Below are 21043 nucleotides of genomic sequence, written 5' to 3' on the forward strand. Positions count from 1 at the left end.
TATACCTATATATTATATATAATGTTTGTTTTATAAAAATACACTCGTAATATCTTCGGGAATTTGAAGGCGAAATATAGTTCTACGAATACAGTATAACACGTACGTATGCATTTACGGTTTACTGCCGCCAGCCGAGTCAACTATACATAGCATATTAATTATCAATTAGTAATACGCTCTTGACAATTAGCAGTTGATTAGTAACGACTGTTAATCATCGTAACAAGCGTAAATGTTTAATTCAATCAAATAAATATTGTATAACTGCATATCATTTGATATTAAATACACTATTGTTACTTATAAAGACTAATGACATAATCTGAAGTTACCCATGTAACATCAGAATATGGGATCTTTAAAGAACATTAAAAAGAGTGGCGGAGTTTGCCTGTTCTTCTCGCCCGCTATATGCGCTTGATTTGGCACTTGTATTAATTTTAATTTAGATTTTAGTTTCTACATAGTTTCTTATATTTTTTTATTATTTAATCAGTAAATAAACTAATCATTGCTTTCCCGCCACGGATATGTTACTCGTCGAATGAATCATAAAAATGAATTATTATTATTAATAATAATAATAATTATTATTATTAGATGCGTAAAATTAAAAATTATTCTTAAAATGACACATAATATGTTACTTTTATTTATGTCTCACTTGATATGAGGACATTATCTATAATATCCCATTTCGGATTTTGTTTTGTGAAAGGGCAAATTAATCAATAAGTTTTTTTTGGCCACGTAGATGCTTCAGCGGGTGAACAGGGTTTGCGTACAATCTTGGTTTAAAACAGGTTTTTTTTTAATAAAAATATTTGAATTTTACAGCAAGTAGTGGAGCGAGAGTGGCTGTGGATTACGAAAAAAGTTTTAAACATAAATATAATTTAATTTTCATTATTATTAACCACTTAAAAGGATTAAGAAAGGGCTCAGTGTTTTTTCCGAATATCAAGAATTTCCAAGTGCGTGAATATTTAATTTTTCCAACTAAGAGGCGCATCGCAAAGCCATTTAAAAGTATTCGACCCCTTTTAACCCTTCATTATCCTAAAAGCAATCTCTTATCCCTTTCTTATCAATCTTGAATAGGATTTACTGATATTAAACTATTTTTAACTTAAATATTATATACTAATCTTAAAAGGCTTACGTCATTGCTCTACAACTACTTGAAAGATTCGTATATCGATTAAGACTGAGAGATCACGCCACGACAGAACTATTGTGGGTGAAACCGCGGGGCATAGCTGGTTAAAAAATAATATAATACTGCCAGTATAATAGATAATTTAGGTCCTTATATATGAAATTGACGTTTTGTCAAACTGGCAAATTTGACCTCAAACATCTCCTTCTTACCCTAGGCTACTGCTGATCAATGTATTACTTATAAGATGGTAAAAGTGCATAGATAGCGATAGTACATATTCTTGATTTTTACTTTAATTAATTAAATATATTATATTAAAAAAAAATACTTTTTGTTTCTCTCATACAAAACGCCAATTTCATATTTAAGGACGTAATATATATTATAGAAAGTTTTATAGATATATCTTTAAATTAACCCTTGTCTTGTATAAAAAGAAGAATTTAGCACAACTTAACATTGTGAAAATAACCGCTTAGCTTGTATTTGTAGGCCCAAAGCTTACGTGAAAAAACAAAGTTTTACGTATGAAAATAAATGTTACATTCGGGATCGTTGGACAGGAAATACGAAAATAAATCAACTCATATTATTACATTTGTATTTCGCTTTTACAACTTTATACAAAACATTCAAATATTGGATTACTCAGGGTCTAACAGTCTTTTGGTAAAAGCTTAAAATAACATTGTAAGCGAGTATTTTAAATTAATGTATATCGCGTATTCTCCGTTTGCACTGAAGAAGACGTACAGCCTTGCGATTCTGTAAATCACTTGTCGATCTTACACAGCGGTTTTCGCGGTTTCCTTCTTATCAGAATGCCAAATCGTAAAATGACTGCTTTACGACTGTTTTGAGCGCGACTGCCGCTATGAAAACCGCTGTGTGAGTTCGAAAAGTCAGTTACAGAATCGCAAGGCAGTTCTACTTACTTAGACTTTTAGGGCAAGTATCAGAGTCGAATCTTAGTGCTAGGTAAGACATAGTCATACTTGGAACTAAGTCTTTAACAACACGCAAAGGGTTTTCTAGCATCGGTTTCTAGTTGACAAATTTTCAATAGGACTAACTTTCTGCTTTTACTTCAAGTGAAACTAAATTGATCCCTATACACAATTAAATTGTCATTATTATACACATTATACAGTATTTAAATCCTTTGCCTAATTCTTATCTAATAACCTTTACCTTAGTTGGTACCATTATAAGTGCAAACGGAAATTTAAAGCTTAATTTTAAATTCTTATTTTATAAAAATATTAGCTTTGGCACACTTTGCTATTCCTTAGCTAACCAGATGTCTGAAGTGCAGTCTCCTCCAGGGTACCTGAAAGAGGAGATGAAACTTTCATCTAATAAGTTTCTTTTTAATCTATGAAAATAATAGTAAATTAATTTTCTCTATTTATGTCATCATTGTAATTATCACTGTCGTTTACGGATTTACATATGTATATACTAGCTGCCCCCGCGAACTTCGTTTCTCCTTAATGTGATTTTACTTAGCCTACCTTCTTATTACTTACCAACATGGAACATTTGCTATGCTACCACAGAGACAAATTCCGGAATAAATTTTTTTTAGGATTTACTGTGATTTTTTCTCTATATTAACCTCAGTCACAAGTTTTTAATTAACAAAATGAATAGGGGCTGATTATAGAGGGGTGAAATTAAGGGTTGTATGTATTTTGTATGCTGTATCATACAAAATAAAAACAAAAAAAATATACCTAATTAAAATTAAAATTAGGTACCAATACATTTAGGGGCTTAAACGATACATAGTAGCTGATTCTCAGTCTTACTGAATATGCATAAAAAAGAAAAATCGGTCAAGCCGTTTCGGAAGATTATGGGATGGAACATTGTGATACCCGAGAATTTTATATAAATATTAGATATACAGGGTGGCCAAAAAGTCGTGGATCAAACGCAAATAGGGGATAGATGAGGTCATCAGCTGCGAAAAATTGTTCTACGGGAGGTCTCTAAGCTCAACCCCTGCAGAGTTATAATTTATTTTGCGTTTTATAAGAAAATTGACTTTTTTTTACTAATTCTTATTGAAATTCGAAAAAATCTACATTCTTTATCTTTTTCATGATATCCACTAGATTGGTACTGATGAGTTCTTGCGTTAGACATACTATTTATAGTTGTTTATTGAATGTATTGAAGACAATATTTAGTTATACGATATAATTTTTTTTCAAATCAAAACTTTTTGTTTACTTTGGACCCCACTGTGAAAAAAAATTACTCTACCGAAAAGTGACCCTGTATTACAAGTTTTGGCGCATTTAATAGGGATTCTGAAAAGGTATTACACATGGCCATGAGTGGCTCTAATATCTTTCTAGGAAGAATTATAAACAACAATTGTGAAATAATTGTATTAAAACAATTATTTCTCAAAGGTTGTTTGTAGGAAACAAAACATATTACAATAAATGCTCAAAATTCCTGCCTCTGACCATAATAATTAATCTGCACCGTCTAATCAAATTCCTACATAACCCTCCAGCCATCTGTCCAATTTTTTGAATCTAGTCCGATTCACACAGCACTGGTCACAGGTAGGTAAATAATGTATCATAAGTCCGAATCGTTGTTGTTTTTTCGACCTAGAAAGATATTAGAGCTACTCATGGCCATGTGTAATACCTTTTCAGAATCCCTATTAAATGCGCCAAAACTTGTAATACAGGGTCACTTTTCGGTAGAGTAATTTTTCACAGTGGGGTCCGAAGTAAACAAAAAGTTTTAATTTGAAAAAAAATTATATCGTAAAACTTAATATTATTTTCCATACACTCAATAAACAACTATAAATAGTATGTCTAACGCAAGAACTCATCAGTACCAATCTAGTGGATATTATGAAAAAGATACAGGATGTAGATTTCTTCGAATTTCAATAAGAATTAGTAAAAAAAAGTCAATTTTCTTTTAAAACGCAAAATAAATTATAACTCTGCAGGAGCTGAGCTTAGAGACCTCCCGTAGAACAATTTTTTGCAGCTGATGACCTCATCTATCCCCTATTTGCGTTTGATCCACGACTTTTTGGCCACCCTGTATATTAACTACTAGCTGGCCTGGCGAACATCGTACCGCCTAACAGTCGATTCTTTATTTTTTAAATACTAATTCTGCTATTCGGGACACCGGTCTAGCTAGTAAGATAAAAAAAAGAAAGTTGATAAGACAACAAATAGATTATGTCAAAAAAAATATTACCTTCCCGGAACCCCTCCACTAACATTTGAACTTTATGATATTATGGTATTAAAGTTCAAATTGACTTTTAAGTATGGGAATATAGAAAAGTGTTGTTTTTAGACTTTTTCACTCAATTTTTTTTATTTTTCTCTCTGTAAGAACCATCCTCGTACTTTAAGGAATATTACTAAAAAAAATCAGACAAATCGGTGAAGCCGTTTTCATCTCGTGACAACGGAAAACGGGTTTCATTTTTATATATATAGATTAAACGAATCTTAAAAATCGCAAGTACGAAAAAACTTCAATCTGATTCCAAATTAAAAAAAACAACACACTTTGATTATTTAACAAATAATACGGCTCGATGTGAAAAACTACCTAATTTCGTGGGGTAAAACCGGGCCGTTGGGTTCATCACCAAAATGCACAAGAAAATCTTCATCTAACTTCAGTCCTCCGTTTTCGGTGTCCACATCTATTTTCACAATCCATCCACCCTGGAATAATATTGGGATAAGAATTTTCATATTAGGAGCAGCGAAGGCACATTCCGTTCAAAGCAGCAGAAACATGTGTGATAGAGGAGAAAATACTTTAAATTATACTTATTAAAAAAAATAAAAGTATTGTTTGTAAATCGCGATAAACTCAAAAACTACCCACCTCACCAATAAATGGCTTCCTAAGACTGGCTTCTTTTTATTTAATATAAATTTACTTAATTTGTATTATAGTTGAACATGTCGCAAAAAACCATGCCAACGTATAAACCAAATCACCTGCGGTCAGATGCGAATGCAAAATAGCCATTCGATGGATGGATATGAATACTATTTGAATCAATTAGGTTCCGTTCTGTCTTTAATTTCATACGCCCCAAAACTTTTATGTGTTTTTGTTACTTAGCTCAGTACAATCCAACACAAACTCATTAGATATCTACTTGCATAGTAACATTAGATATAATTACGTGACCCTTGTATAAAATAAAAATATAGTATACGAATTTATATAACTTTATAACGTTTTGATTATTAACTTCACTTCTGTTTATACTGTAGATTTATTACCGTGTTTTATTTATTATTTTGTTATGTGCTACGAAATTTAAATATAGAATGTGCACAGTAGAAAATATACGTTGAATTCAAATTTGGAATATATTTTATATAATACAAAGGAAAGCACATAAAAGCAGAGTTAGCTTTATATTAAATATAAGGAATCCGCATAACAGGCCGCCCGGGACTAAAGTGCCGGTATATTACAAATAAAATACTTTGTCTTGGACCTTTGGTTGTGGAGCTGCCTAATGTTTAATAAAATGGCGGAATTCCACATTTCACCAAACTAATGTTCTCTCTACCTATTACGTTGCTAGCAATATAGAACAGTTTATTTTAAAAATGCATTCGGAATTTTAAAAACATTTACTACGTGTATGTGTGTAATAATCCTATGGGAATTAAATTTTCCTTGATTTTTAAATAATAACTAGCTGACCGGGCAAACGTCGTTTTGCCATGTATATCTTTTATAATAAAAAAATAGGGGTTGATCGTAGAGAGGTGAAAGTTAGGGGTTGTATGTATTAAATAAAAACAGAAAAAAATATCTAAAAATAAAATAAAAATATTTAGGGTTGGACTACCCTTAACATTTAGGGGGATGAAAAATAGATGTTGTCCGATTCTCAGACATACCCAATATGCACACAAAATTTCATGAGAATCGGTCGAGCCGTTTCGGAGGAGTTTAACCACAAACACCGCGACACAAGAATTTTATATATTAGATATGCCAGTGGAACAATAACCCTAAATGGATCTTGGCCACAGATTTTTGTTAATTTTTTTTCACAGAGTAGGTGATTGGTGCAGAGGATCTGCGACTTTAGAAATTATTCAAATTATGATTATTTTATCTAAAGATATGCAACTGAGTATTTAACGTCCGTTCAGTTAACTACTGATTTAAAGAAGTACTGCAAGCTCTTTGTTGAGAAGTACCTACTGCAGTACTTTTAATGAACAATTGTGATATGTTAATCAAGACCACCCATTCTCATCTATGTAAATGGTCAAATCAATCAATTAACAAATGTTTCATTGTATATGAAGTAGATTTCATAAATATCAAATTACAAAAAGTTTTTATTCAAATACAGACGCAAGCAAAAGCAATTAAAGTATAGAGATTCCCGTATGTTTAAAGCATAAGCGTAGTTATAATTAAAACTTACCTCTTTGATCATTTGAGGATAAAATTGCTTATCCCAGGGTGAATACAGAGAGCTGGATGCATACAGTCGTTTTCCATCTAGAGATAGTTGTATCATCTGTGGACTGCCATAAAGCCTTTTTCCTTTTACAATTACAGGCTTTGGTGGTTCCTGATGCGAATAGAGGTTTAAATTAAGTATATAGATGATTTTTAGGTCGTTTTAAAAACTAATATTATACAGTCCGAAATAGTTGTGTGTTTTTTTAACGGAATTATAATTATAATTTTAATTATGTATATTGTGTTATTAGAACTTACATTACATTGATTTTCTCTGCTATGTTACAAATAAGGAGAAGAATTAAGGCAAGATTTCCAAGAAAATTGGTTATATTTAAGCAACACACTATATATCATAAGGTGATTTATCATGTAGATTTAATTGTATCGTAATTAATGTCTAAAAAATTATATAGAACTGCACCAATTAACAAAAACTACTTTTACATTTTCACTTCTTAGAACGGAAGAAACGGAATGTCTCTGTTGAGAATAAATCAGTGAGAACTAGTATTATTTAATTATTTAGAAAACAATTCAATAAAAAAGTGAATAAAACTTCGTAGAGAATTTATTTTATTCGAATACAAAAGAGATTAATAACCAAACGACCGAAATACTAAGTTAATCGCTCGAACAAAACAAATAATCGTAAAAACATTGAAACAAAATATTGGATTGCGCAAAGCCGTTGAGAGTAATTTAACGAACAAAGGGCGAAATGAAAGGAATGATACAGCGAAAAGGTAATTGTGTGAAGTCATGAAGTATTAATTCGTTAGAAAATGAGAAAATTATTACCTCCAATTCCTTGTCATCGATTACATGAAGGTCGTTGTTCGCTATTTGCCCGCCAAGGAAAATTTGTCCAACGAGCTTTGGATTTTTCGTATCTGATATATCGTACTGTCTCACGTCTCCGTGCATCCAACATGATAAGTAGAGGTACTTATCGTCCAATGACAACAATATGTCGCCTACCAGAGCTTGAAAAATGAAAATCTCACGATAAAACACCCGAGAAAATAGCGCTCACACTCGTAAATTATAAAACTGTTACCATTAATTTTAGTTTCAGCTCCACCTTGTAACACAGTTTTAGCTGGGATATCGATGACTTTATCGGCGCTCCATGTTCCATTGCTGTTTTTGTAAAATCTAAAAAAAATTGTTACAATAAAGGTATAAATGATATTCAAAATTTAAAGGAAACGACTAATAGTGTTACTTCAATGTGGTTGATTAGAAATGTTGACTAATTACGAGCACATTAACACCTGATTTTTAAATTAAATAATTAGATTAAGAAAATGTTGTCACGTTTTTTCTAATCGAATTTGATGAAAATCTTCATAGAGAATTCTTATATATGCAGTTAATATTCGGAATGACAAATAGTATACGTATAGATGAAAATAAATGAATAATTAAGCGCTCAAACCTTTTAAACTTACAAAGTTTTTATAAAACGCCTATAGTTTTTGAACTTGCAGGGACTAGAAAATTTCAATATCAATCTCTTATTGTTCGCTGTTAAAAGTTTTCCGTTTAATTCAAGATATTTGGAAAATATTATTTCCCGAACCCAATTATAGTTCCGTTCCATTTCGGTTTCAATAAGCAATTATTCCTACCTGTATACGTTTCCTAGTACTGCGCACCCCACAAATCCCTCAGCGGCTTTGGGATTATGTAGGAACCTGGTCTCAAGGGGTGCATACCCTTCCGTCCCTAAATCTATAACTTGAATTAACTCGTGCGTCGACCAGCGGTAAAAATTGAGACTGGTTCCATATAAGTCTGGATTGGATACATCCGCGGGGTGGAAACCGCTGTAAAGGAAAGCAAAAAAATCGTGATGCATTTATAAACTTAAAACAAAATACGCCACAATTTACAGGTAATTAGCATTGGTTTATATTATAACGTGCAAATCGTAGTAAAAATTAACTTATTATTATTATTAAAGCTTTATTTAATCCATACAACAATTGGTTAGTTTATATTCCTTAATATTAGTATTAGTTAAGTTAGTAAGTTTTAAACAAAATTTAAGTTAGATTTATTTTTAATTTTTTATGTCTAGTTTTTGTATGGCCCCTTTTAGGGTAAAAGCCTCCTACATATTTTTCCATTTCTCTTTGTTTTGAGCAACATTCATCTAGTTTAACTTACAAATTGTTTAAATGTCAAAATTGTTGTTGAAACTTGAAAGATTGTATGGGAAAAGCAATACCATATTACAATAATAATCATGTTTTTAAAGTATGCAACTATAATTTAATTTAATTTCAAATTTTGTCTAACACAAATGGGAATATGTTCATTATAATGAATATGAAATTATTACAGGTATATTGAAAGTGTCATACGTTTTAAAATGTTTCGGTGAACCCCATTCAGTTGCGATCATAACGTCGTGGTACGGTTGATACCAAAAATCGTAACCAAATTTAGCTCTCTTTTCTCCTTTTGCCCAAGAACCTAAAATAAATAACAATATGTTCGAGGTAAACGGAAAGAACGAAGTTAATATATCGTCGATTTTTATTTTTGCCTCGCGTATATACAATACCAAACATGTTTTCAAAACCAAATCAAAACATCAAGACTACTTATCTACTATAATTTAATGATTTTATCTATTAAGGCGTATATATAATATATGCATAAATAATCATGATGGGCAAGGTCGAGAGGAAAAGACGCGCTGGCAGAAGGAGGAAGTCGTGGCTCCGCAATATTAGAGAATGGATGGGAGTGGCCAGCGTAGAACAGCTGATGCACTTGGCGAAAAATAAAAAGGAGTATGACGAGCTGACCGCCAACCTCCAGTAGTGTAGAGGCACTTTTAGAAGATAATATATGCCTTAATAGATAAAGTCATGAACTTGACTATATTTATTAAAATGCGATGATCTATAGCAGTGGCGAAGCTCTCTATTCTTAACCCTGTGCTCGTGTGTTTACAACCTGGCTTTTCACCATTATTTTCTTCTTCGAGTGCAATTCACACATTGTTGTACATCGGATTGGAAATAGTTTGTATAAAGTATTCGTGCCTAAATCAAAATCGTTGAAAGTCAAATTTGCACCTATCTAATGACCAATAGGGTTCATATGTTGCTGGTCATACCAACCATAATAATATACTTAAGTCTATGGCCCATTAATTAAATATCCTTAATTACCTGTAACTTTCAAAGTCTTCGAATCAATCAGCACAAAATCTCCTTTTCCATTTTCCTCTGCGTCGCCCATAGTGGATATCATGACCTCTCCACTCGCCAGGCAGTGTACCGAGTGTGGGAAACTGCAGTTGAACGACCTCATTTCTGAGCCATCGATTACCTGGTAATGAGATTTTCGGCATGAACTCGCCATGAAAAAGATATTGAACGGATAAGATCCGACAAGCTGTTCGCAACTGCTGTTAGCCTGCGATATATTATTTTTAAATTTTATTTCTAATCTATTGTTAATGTTGTAAAAACGGTTTTTAGTTTTATAATTTTAGTAGATTTATAATTACGAAAACGATAGTTTAATTATTTCTTTTATTTATACGTTTAGAAATTTACAGAATACGAACTACAAAATATTTGCTGAAGTAAATTAAGAAAAATATGGAGTAACAAAGAATATCATTCATTCAATTATGAATTATATCGAAATAAATGCAATTTTCATAAAATCAATATTTCTAGATATATATTATATGTGTCTATAAAAAATGTTCAGTATCCTATATAAGTTTACTTCCAGTACTCAAATCAAGGCCGTGGAAATGACGGGAATAGGCTAGAAACTCTGCGCCGCTCTTTTTAATCGCCAAGTATTTTGTTTTATAAGATGATTGTTAGGACCTGTATCATACTTATGTAAATACAACATTTATTTCAAAACGAATCCTAAAATGATTTACTTTTAACGTTTCCTAAAAATTTGGGTCAAATTTAATGCTAATGTCAGCCATCAAGCGAAATGATACAAGTTTACGGGCAGTTTTAAGATTCACATTAAAAAATAAATAACAAATTCGTTAGAAGTTATCTACAATAACGTCTCACGGAGTTAAACATATGTGTTTGTTTCTTTGATATTGTTTTATCGTGAAGTATATTTTAAATAGTAAAGTTGTAGTAGTAATTTATTTTAGTAGTATAGATTATGTTTGTTCTCTCAACGAATAAGTATCGCAATACAGCGAGGAATGCCAGCATTAAAGGTGCACTGCCACAAGGACCACACTTTTAAATTTGTTTTAATTTACTATTCATACATTTTTAATTAATATTATTATTACTGTGTAGGTTATGAATATTACAAATACTATATACTTGTGTGATGGAAATAAATTTATTATGTATTAAAATACTTTATTTATTAACCCTAACCCTAAAAGAAAATTGTTTCGTGGTAATTAAGCAAGTCTATCGTTACCAACAACACACGAAACGGATATACTTGATAAATAAAATTTAAAAATTTATCTAAGGAGATGTGTGGATGTGTGTGTGTTTCTTGATGCTTGTATAAATTGTTAACTTTTAATATATTAAACTGCAATTATCTGAAAATTAGGTCAAATCCCATGCTAATGAGTTTGACATTAACCGAAATGTTGCAAGTTTGTGGACAGATTCAAGATGGAGGTGTAATTTCACTGGTGAACTATGTTCTGTGGAATAATTATCGACGTTACCAACTTGATGAATGACTTAATTGGGAATACCAATTAACTAAAACTTAACTTAAAATGATTGATATAGTAAATCTGAGCCTTGGTGTAACATTTATTCTAAAATAGATTCTGAAAGCACAATCTCTGAAGATTGTTCATAAAAACGAAATTAGTATTTTTGGACCGTTTTATTTTGTATGAATAAATGGGTTAGTATATTTGTTTTTATTGGTAATTAGCCTATGGCTGTATTTTGGGTCTCGCCGAGTTCATATAGGTATACAAAGCTAACAAACCAAAAAATATTTTAAATTAAATAGAATTTATTTTGAATTTCACGGTAAATTTTAAGAGTTTGACGTGATTCGGGTTCGAGAAACCACGATTTTTCTTAACAACCATGGAGGTGATCAGATCCTGAACTATCTAAAGCCTAGAACTTTTGTTTTGCCAGGATTCGAAGCTATGACTTTTTATGTGATTCATAACATAATGTGTGATCATAACTTATGTCTCAGTGTTATTTATATGTTAGTTGTCTTACTTAGTGAGTTTTTAACTAACATAATACATTTTAATATGTATAAGAGAGAGTTATATATGTGTATTTCTTAAAAATATGTAGAAGATAAACCAAAGACCCTACCCATAAATTTATTTTAGTATCTCATACCAAACATTTTCAATTTAACTTGAAATCGTTAAAAAATTGTTTGTTTAACCTTGATACCCGACAGAAATACAAATATGTTTTAACGATAAGATGTATTTAACGTTTATTTTTGATTACATAATTCAAACAAATTTTGTATCCAAATTTATTTTTTCACTGTAATGAATAGACAGATCAATTCTTTGATAAAAATAGCGTTGTCTAATTAAAATAACCTAAAAAAAATGCTACATAATTTATATATATATATATATATTTATATTATATAAGGGTAAAAATGTGTTGTTTGAACCGCTTGCTACACGCTACACCAACTCGTATAGTAGACAAGTGTTTATTGGAAAGTAACATAAAAATTCAAATTCAAAAGTTTTATAAGTGCAAACAAGATTTAGCGAGTTCCACGTAAAGTAATCAAATTTTTAAGTATTTCGACAGCGGATTTTATAGACTCGTCTCGACTTCGTACTACTTTCCAATTTGTTTAATATAGCACGGTACTGGAAATCTCAGATTTGCATATATATAATGTCTATTTTCTTCAGGCAAAACTATTTGCAATTATTTTAATCTAATGAGTTTATCTCTAGAAAGCTCAATTATAATTGAATAACAGAAATAAAAGTGTCCCTCAAATAAAAAAAACATTTCCCATCAAAACTTGAAATACCAAGCCAATCGAGGCTAACCTATGAATGCGCTATTACAGAAAATAATTGCTAAAACAAATTTATGCATTGAAATTTTATTTCATCAAGTTTCTGTTGTGCGATTAACCTTTTTATAAATATTACAGGTTTACATCGATGAATTCTAAAATGCAATGACAGACGTTTCAACCAGCTGCCGTATCATGCTGAAGCTGTCAGAACAATGCAACCATAATATATCTGAAACGTCAATGAAAATATACCAGAATATTCGAATTCAGGACTTAGGTATTATTAAAAAGCTTTTATAGTATCATATAAGAAAAATAACCTTATGCAGTGTAGTGCTTTCTAAATTATAAATCTCAATTCTTTTAACTGGGATTTCTGGGTTTAAGATAAATTAAATAAGGATTAGTTACAAATGAACTGTCTAAGGTGCAATTTAATTTATATCATTTAGGTCATAATATAAATAAGTTAGTTCGACGTCCTAGTGAATGGAAAAACTATGTATAATTTATGATTTCAACACACCAAGTTTATAAAGAACTTTAAATAACATTCTTTATAAACTTGGTATGAATAAAAATATTCAAATCTTGTCGCTACAGGATATTTTAGTAAAATGTTTTTTTCTGTTTATCGAAATAAAATGCAATTTTTTATATTTGTTGATAGAGTAATAATCAAAGTGGCATCGTATCTTTTGCTTTATTTATGTTTAAGTTCACGTTTTTATGTAAATAATAATAGTTTTTAATCAAGCAAAATTGTATCTTTCTCTACTTACTCTTACTCTCTCTTACTCTACGTTAAAGCTAATGAAATTTCAATTACATACCTTATGTAATTCTGGTTTCCTGGGATTTGTACCAACATCAACAATGTAGACATTACATGAATGGAGACTTGGACAGACTAGTAGGTCTCTCTTCAGTTCTGGTCTATCGTAGCAGCTGGAGCAGACATTCCATCCACTATGGTGCAGTTCGTCACCTACTGCACCAGTATATGTCCTGTGTATGACCTATAGAAGATATAAGTAGTCAGAAATCGCGTGTTCATTATAAATAATATTTATTTTTATATTCCTAGTCGAAGCTACGAGAAGTATTTCGTCCATTTTTAACGATATACAATAGAAATTCACAAATGAATTTATGATTTGTAGTTTTCGTTATTTCTGTTTATAAACTAGGATTAAGGACAAACAGAGCGAGCTGATCGCTATGTTATAACTATAACCGACTTTAAATGAGATAAACCGTGATTTTTTAATTTTGATTATGCCATGATGTAGTTAGAACTTTTTGATATCGGTATTACAAAGTTTCAAAATTTAATTATAATTAAAATACTTATATCAATTAAAATCTCTAAAATAAAAATAATAAATATAGCCAACAAACATCCTAAAACCCTAAATATTTATAAACATAAAGACATACCTATAGGGCTAAGCTTAATAACACAACAAAGCAATTCACTAAGCAGTTTCAATACACTTACACATTCAATTCGATACGCTATTTCTAAACTGCAATAGTATTGAATTTCATATAAATACGAACTGCGAGGCGAGAGAGCACGTATTTTTTGCATTCGATATATTTGCTGTAAGACTGAGATTGCATGTTACTACTAAAACCCCTGTCCAAACGTCGATAGAATGAACCAATATTTGCAGCGAACAATTCGCCGTTCAATGAAAACTCACCCACCGACTCGAACTTTCATGGTTATCGGATTTTACTATTGATACTTTTATTTATTCAACTATTTACGAATCCCGATTAGTTCAAACACAATATAGCTAATCAAGTTAGACTTAAGTGATATGTATGTCACCGTAAAATTGTAAACACCGTTAGATTGTAATCTATCTCGCGAGATTGTGAACTATCGAAAGATTGTGAACCTCAACGCACTGCTTACAATTTAACGTATTATTATTCGGTAGATTGTAATCTATCGAAGTGAAACCGTCAAATCGTGAAACGGATCGCACCTCGCGCGCTGGCTGGTTGAACGGAATATGCCACGCGCTACCATATTTGTTTGTTAATTCGGAAAGTAAAATTTTACTTCCCAACAATTTCATATCACGAAGACTGATCTGTGAAATCCTGATGAAGTCAACTGTCAAAATCCTGACCTTTTGACAGATGAAGTAAATGCTTGTGAAATTAACGATTAATTTGCGTTTGATTTGTCTGAAAGTGAATACACTTATACACATTGATTTTAAACGTTTTTAGGATTTTATTTTAATTCAAATCCAAAGGGCATTAAAGATACATATCAGAATGAGTAGACTAAAATTAGGACTATCTTGGTGTACGTTCGTATTAAGTTTCTCAAGTAAATAAAATACATTTTTTGTAATGAGAAATAAGGTTCTTTAAACATTATTCATAAAAAGAACATTCATTGTTTAAAATATTAGAGTAAAGTACTAAACCGAACCCCCAATAGTAAATCTAATATGGCGGTCAGTCCTTATACTTTATACATGAAATTGAACTATTTAATTAGAAGCACGTCCATGTTAAATTTTACACTTGTCTTACAAAATTAGCAGTTGATTCAAATAAAATTCTATTTTCTAGAAACGACGCAGAAACTAGACAATAACGCTCCGGTAATCCTGGACTTTAGGATTCAACTCGGGAAAGTATCATTGTGACCGACTCAGATCGGAACAAACAAGAGAAAAGCTATTATTTACTATACATGTGAATTGTAAAAAGTAAGCATTAGTACAATTTCATAAGCTTGAGCGGAATTTTATCGTTTTGTTTTATAATGTATTGCTTTTGATGATGTATAAAATCATTACTGTTTTTCTGGGAAGTGCGTCACTAATCCACAAAGGATTATTATATTCGTTTTACTTTACATATTTTGTATTGAATTTGAACAAAAGGATTTTGTGTATATTATCGATCCTAAACAGAATAGAGGACGACGAAAAACTATTAAAATAACAATTTAGTATTCATTTATGATATTTAAGAATAACGATATTCTTAAATATCATATCAAAAAATCTAAATAGTAACTTGTTATGACGGTGCATATCGATCTTGTTAAAAACATATTTTTTGGGGTCTTAGCTAGAAACAGAATTTCTAAAAATAAACAATTATTTAAGTTACCGTCATTTCCTCGGTAAAGAGGCTAATTTCAAGTACTTAGTAAAACTTAACAGCTGGTGTACGCTAAATATATTACACTTAAGCATTTAAATTAGTGTACAGCTTTAAAACAATAAAGTGTTCTCATAAACAAGAATTTCAGTGTATTTTACCTGACTATAAGTAGAGGATTTAGGGTTTACGTCAACCGTAGCAACATAGTCCTGCTTCGTTTTGTCGGGTTGTACACAGATCACGTACAACAGCTCCTCTCTAGGGCCATTGTTAAAAGCGTCTAATGGAAACGCGTAGCCGGGACCTTTGCCTGTAAAAATCAAATTGTCAAAAATAGAACCAAGTGTATCGAAAATGCGAGAATACTTTGTTTGCTAATTTGATATAAGTTTGTCCTGTAAAAAAAATATAATTGTCACAATTTACAGAGCATTTCTTGCTTTAATGGGCCTTTAAATAAATATTGATTGAGATAAACGCGAATATATTAATTATTATTCATTTAAATAAATGTTTGTACTTAACAGTCGTCGTGGTTAGAATCTGCTGAATCGTGATGAAATATAATAATTTGATATAAGCCATAAAAACGTAAAAGTAAATTTATATATACGAGTAGATATATATATAATATATATATATATATATATATATATAATTAGTTCTATATTAATTGAGATATCTACATAACAAAATGAATTGCAAAACATGTTGCTAAGCGCAAAACTCGAAGACTGCTGAACAAATTCAAGTATTTAAAAAAAAATATTCCTTAAACTCTGAAGAAGGTTTTTATGGTGAAAAAATTGGGAAAATTACACGGAAAAACATAAAAACTGTTTTTAAAGGATTAGAATGAAAATGTTTGAATTTATTGAAATAAAACTAATTTTTGCATGCACATTATAAAATGTTTGAAATGAATGAAATAAAATGAAATTTTGCATGATAGTTGTTACTGTATTCTTACTTACAACAACAACTACTAAATATTTAAAAAGTTAGTTAGTTTTCTTTTTACTTAGATATTTATTCCGGAAAAGTGAACAGTCTTTATGACGTATCAGCGCAAAATGTTACATGTGTTGGTATGTAGCTACTAAAAAGGCTACGAAAAAATCTAATAAGGCGAAACAAAGTTTGCGGAAGCAGGCTTTATTAAAATTGCTTCAGAATTGAAATAAATAATGATCTGAAATCTTATTAAATCGAAATTGTCTACATTCTTAGATTTTGTTCTATTTTTAAATAAATATTTCTCGAAAATCTGTGAAAAATTAGGGTATTTCTGAGTCTGTGGGAAACCTGATACGGAGCTCAACCGAAATAAATGAATCCGCCCCTCAATCACTGTCCCTTCGGCGGGAAACAATAATGTAATAAAGCTTACATAACTATATCTATATTAAGACAAATAATAGGAAAGGCCCTTTACGAAAATGTATATCTATATATATAAAAATGAAACCCGTTTTCCGTTGTCACGACATAACATGAAAACGGCTTGACCGATTTGTCAGATTTTTTTTTGTTGTGTATATAAAAGAAAAAAAGAAAAATTTTGCGGAAAATTAGAAAATTTAAGAATACTTAACCACCATACAATTCAAACTTTTTGATGTAACCTTATGGCGTTTGACATAACATTGACAGAATGCGTGCTGCAAATATCGTCAAAGAGGATGTAAGAAAAATGAATATCGTTTAAAATAAATGCTTCGATCGGAGTTATTATATTGATAATATAATAATATGCGAGCCAGAAAAACAAACAAAGAATGTTGTATAACATAAAGCATTAGAATAATAAGCACTTTGTTTCTGAAATATTTTTTAATTAATTTTACCAATTTGAAATCAATATTCATAGTTAAGACAGGACAAAGTCTGTCGGGTCCGCTAGTAGATTATAGATATTTATTTAATTTTAGTGTAGGAACTAAACGTTCCTTTTTCAAATGAAATTGGGAACATTCGGAATACGAGTAAGTTCCCAATTTCACTTAGGGTCCTAGTCATAACCAATTCGACTTATGGTCTTTCAAGAAAAGAGCGTACCAATTCTTAATAGGCCGGCAAACGCAAGCAATGTGAGTGTCCATGGGCGGCGGTATCATTTAATATTACGTGAGCCTCCTGTCCGTTTGCCTCCTATTACATAAAAAAAAATACAAAATAATACTTATTGTTAGGTCTCGACTATGAATCTCTTGCTGCCCTAATCATTAATAAAATGAAAGTGTATTAAAATTAAATGGTTATTTCAGACTTGTTATAAAATACAACGGTAAAAAGTTCATAGCGTATCAACGCTAAAATTATACAATGAGCGACATAGAGGGAGCGTCCCTCGCAATTCGGTAATCGCGTCAGGTAATGCCTGCATATAAATTACTCCTTTGTTCTACGTAATCTCATCAGTCGGCTATTGTTTGTTTATCATATCTCTAACTATATGTTTGTTACATTGTTACTGTCAAATTGCTTTATCGCGCATTTTTTTTGGTTATTTGGAAGGACGAGTTTGGCTTATAATTGAATATATTGATGCTTTGTAGCAAAAAGTTTTTATTACGAAAACATAACTAACAATTCAAGTTTCGAATCAAAAAGCACTTTCTAATGAAACTTTCTTTTAAATTTCTACGATAAATACACTTTTCTTTATTCTTGGTGGTTGGATTCTTTAATTTGTAGTTGCCAATTAAACTATAAATTACTTCCTGTTTTACAGAATAAAATCACCGCTGTAATCATACGTGCGAATCGTTTGTACCTACGTTTATTTCATTATATGGTTTTTTTAGAACAGGAGGTCAACGGCCGCAAGGCAGAAGGCATCTGATGTTAATTGATACCGTCACCAATGGACACTGGACAGTCTCAATACTCGGAGACTCGCGAGTGCGTTGCGTTAAGAATTGGTACGCTCTTTTCTTGAAGGACCCTTAAGAAGTCGAATTGGTCCGGAATTATTTCAATGTGTGGTGCCACATAGCGTTGGTGCGCGGCAAAAACTGCCCTAAATGACGATCAGTTGTCTGTTGTATAGCGACGGACGTCGGTGTGATACGGATGGAATTTGGTATTCTGCATCAACGTCCGATGATAAAACTCAACTGTAGGTATTAATCCGAACAACTCTGAAAACACGGTTACATACGGTAGAAGATGCAGAGAGACCCCACATCTCTGTTAAAAGATATTTGGTATTTTTATTAGTGAAATAAAAATATAAGAACATCTATGAACTTGGTTAGACTGATACTAAAGTATTACAATATACTAAACAATTTTAGCTAAGTATATTAGTTGATATGAAACACACACATCAATCTAGTTAAATAATAAACCGAATAAAAATCTATTCCAATTTCGTCATAATCATAAGAAGTCTTCAATACTTCAATGTTTTGATATGAAATCTCTATAACGTCTTTTCAATATAGTACCTTATAAGGGTTTCTTTTACATTTTTGATAGGAGTTGTGATAGCTTTAGAAGTAGGTTATTTTTTATTCTGTTACAAGAACCTCTTCGAAAACTGTGTCAACTCATTGAAGGGTCTTATTTTATTATTTTTTAACCCTTTGAACCTTTATGCCAGTGTTGATACGAAATTTATATAAAGAGGATTTTTTTAATATACTACGGTTGTTTTTCTATGTAAACACTACTTGAGACCTTTTTTTTAATATAAACATAATATGATTTGTAAAGTGATCTACAGAAAAAAAACTAAAATTCGCTTCATATCAAAACCTACGAATTACGATTTGACATTGGATATCTTACCCGGTTGTTGTCATAATATAATTATCTCACTTGGCGGGTAGTACTGATAATGTACAAAAATTATAGGAACTATACCTACACTAGAACTAGGAGTATTTATAAATATAATATCTATCGTAATTGTCTCTTAAAGAGTTGTTAGAAATTGGAGCTAAGGACATAGTAACTCTGTCAACAAAACAGAACGAACTTTACGAACAGCAAAAATTACTACAAAATCAATTCAGTAGTCACTCATTGTTATTAATTCCATATCTCGTGGAGCGTGGTAAAGTAGTTAGAGTTCCCTACTTCTTGAAAAACAAAACACTTGGTAATCAAAAAGTCCACTTTTTGTGGGATTCTTGTTCTTCTCGTTCAATCAATCAATTTGGAAACATGGGCAGTAATATTTTTTTTTAATAACGTCTGTAAATGTACAAATGATACCACATACAGAAAAACATGTTTGAACATAAATATTAGTAGTTTTATTACATGCATACATTGTATAATTCATTATAATCTATTTTTAGAAATGCAGATATCAGTAAACATACACATATAACTATGACCTTTATTCTTTTTATTTCTATAGTCATAATCAAATACTACGTCAACGCCAAATATATTATTATCACCAACGAAGCTACTAATTACACGTAATGATTTGCATATTCATCGTAGTTATATTTATTTTTTTAATACCAATAAAATTGCCCTCTTATCTAGCTTCAAGTAAATTATTAAATTTTACTCACAGCAAGACATTCCAACGTTAACACACTGAACCGGTCGAGAATTGACTAATGACTAATGTTGTGAATGATAACGGTTCAACTAGTGCTGATGATTTTGATACCGAAATACGGTGTACCTACCACGAAAAATAGTTACTGTCTATAGTAAAAAAAAACAGTGTCGCTACAACCTCTTTAAGTCTCAGATTTCTGAATGTTTCATGATCATTTTTCAATATATGCAAGTAGGATCAGCCTCCAGTGCCTGACACACGCCGTCGACTTTTTGAGTCTAAGGCCAGCCGGTTTCCTCGCGATGTTTTCCTTCACCGCTCGAGCGAATGTTTAATGCGCACATAGAAAGGACTTTCCATTGATGCACAGCCGGGGATCGAACGTACTACCTCAAGGTGAGTCGCACGCAGAAGCAACTAGACCAACACTGCTGATTGTATTAAGTACTGCGGCTACGACTAGACATTTATTTTATTTTGGAAATGTATATAGCTAAATCCCTGAGTAACAATTCATCGAGATAGCATATTTTATACTTTACGTTTAATTATTTAAATAAACTAATAAGGATAAAAAAGATTATAATTTTCCAATAGGCTATCAAAACAATTTAACCTTTTAGATAGATGAAAGTAAATTGTAATGTTTTGATGTTTAAAAAAAAATCTGTAAA

General features: G+C 31.1%; 1 protein-coding gene across 1 annotated transcript; it reads right to left on the reverse strand.

Annotated features, from left to right (window-relative positions):
* Positions 1-1752: 1752 nt before the first annotated feature.
* On the reverse strand, positions 1753-20485 carry LOC125048851 (methanethiol oxidase). Its single transcript, XM_047647777.1, has 11 exons — positions 20377-20485; positions 16000-16151; positions 13531-13716; positions 9871-10030; positions 9052-9163; positions 8314-8511; positions 7740-7837; positions 7481-7665; positions 6639-6788; positions 4775-4893; positions 1753-2495 (listed from the first exon to the last, which is right to left on the reverse strand). The coding sequence occupies exons 1-11, from the start codon at positions 20384-20386 to the stop codon at positions 2447-2449; spliced, it is 1419 nt and encodes a 472-aa protein (XP_047503733.1). The 5' UTR covers positions 20387-20485; the 3' UTR covers positions 1753-2446.
* Between the last annotated feature and the right edge of the window lie 558 nt (positions 20486-21043).

The sequence above is a fragment of the Pieris napi genome, chromosome 4, assembly GCF_905475465.1.
Source record: "Pieris napi chromosome 4, ilPieNapi1.2, whole genome shotgun sequence".
Lineage (NCBI taxonomy): Eukaryota > Metazoa > Arthropoda > Insecta > Lepidoptera > Pieridae > Pieris > Pieris napi.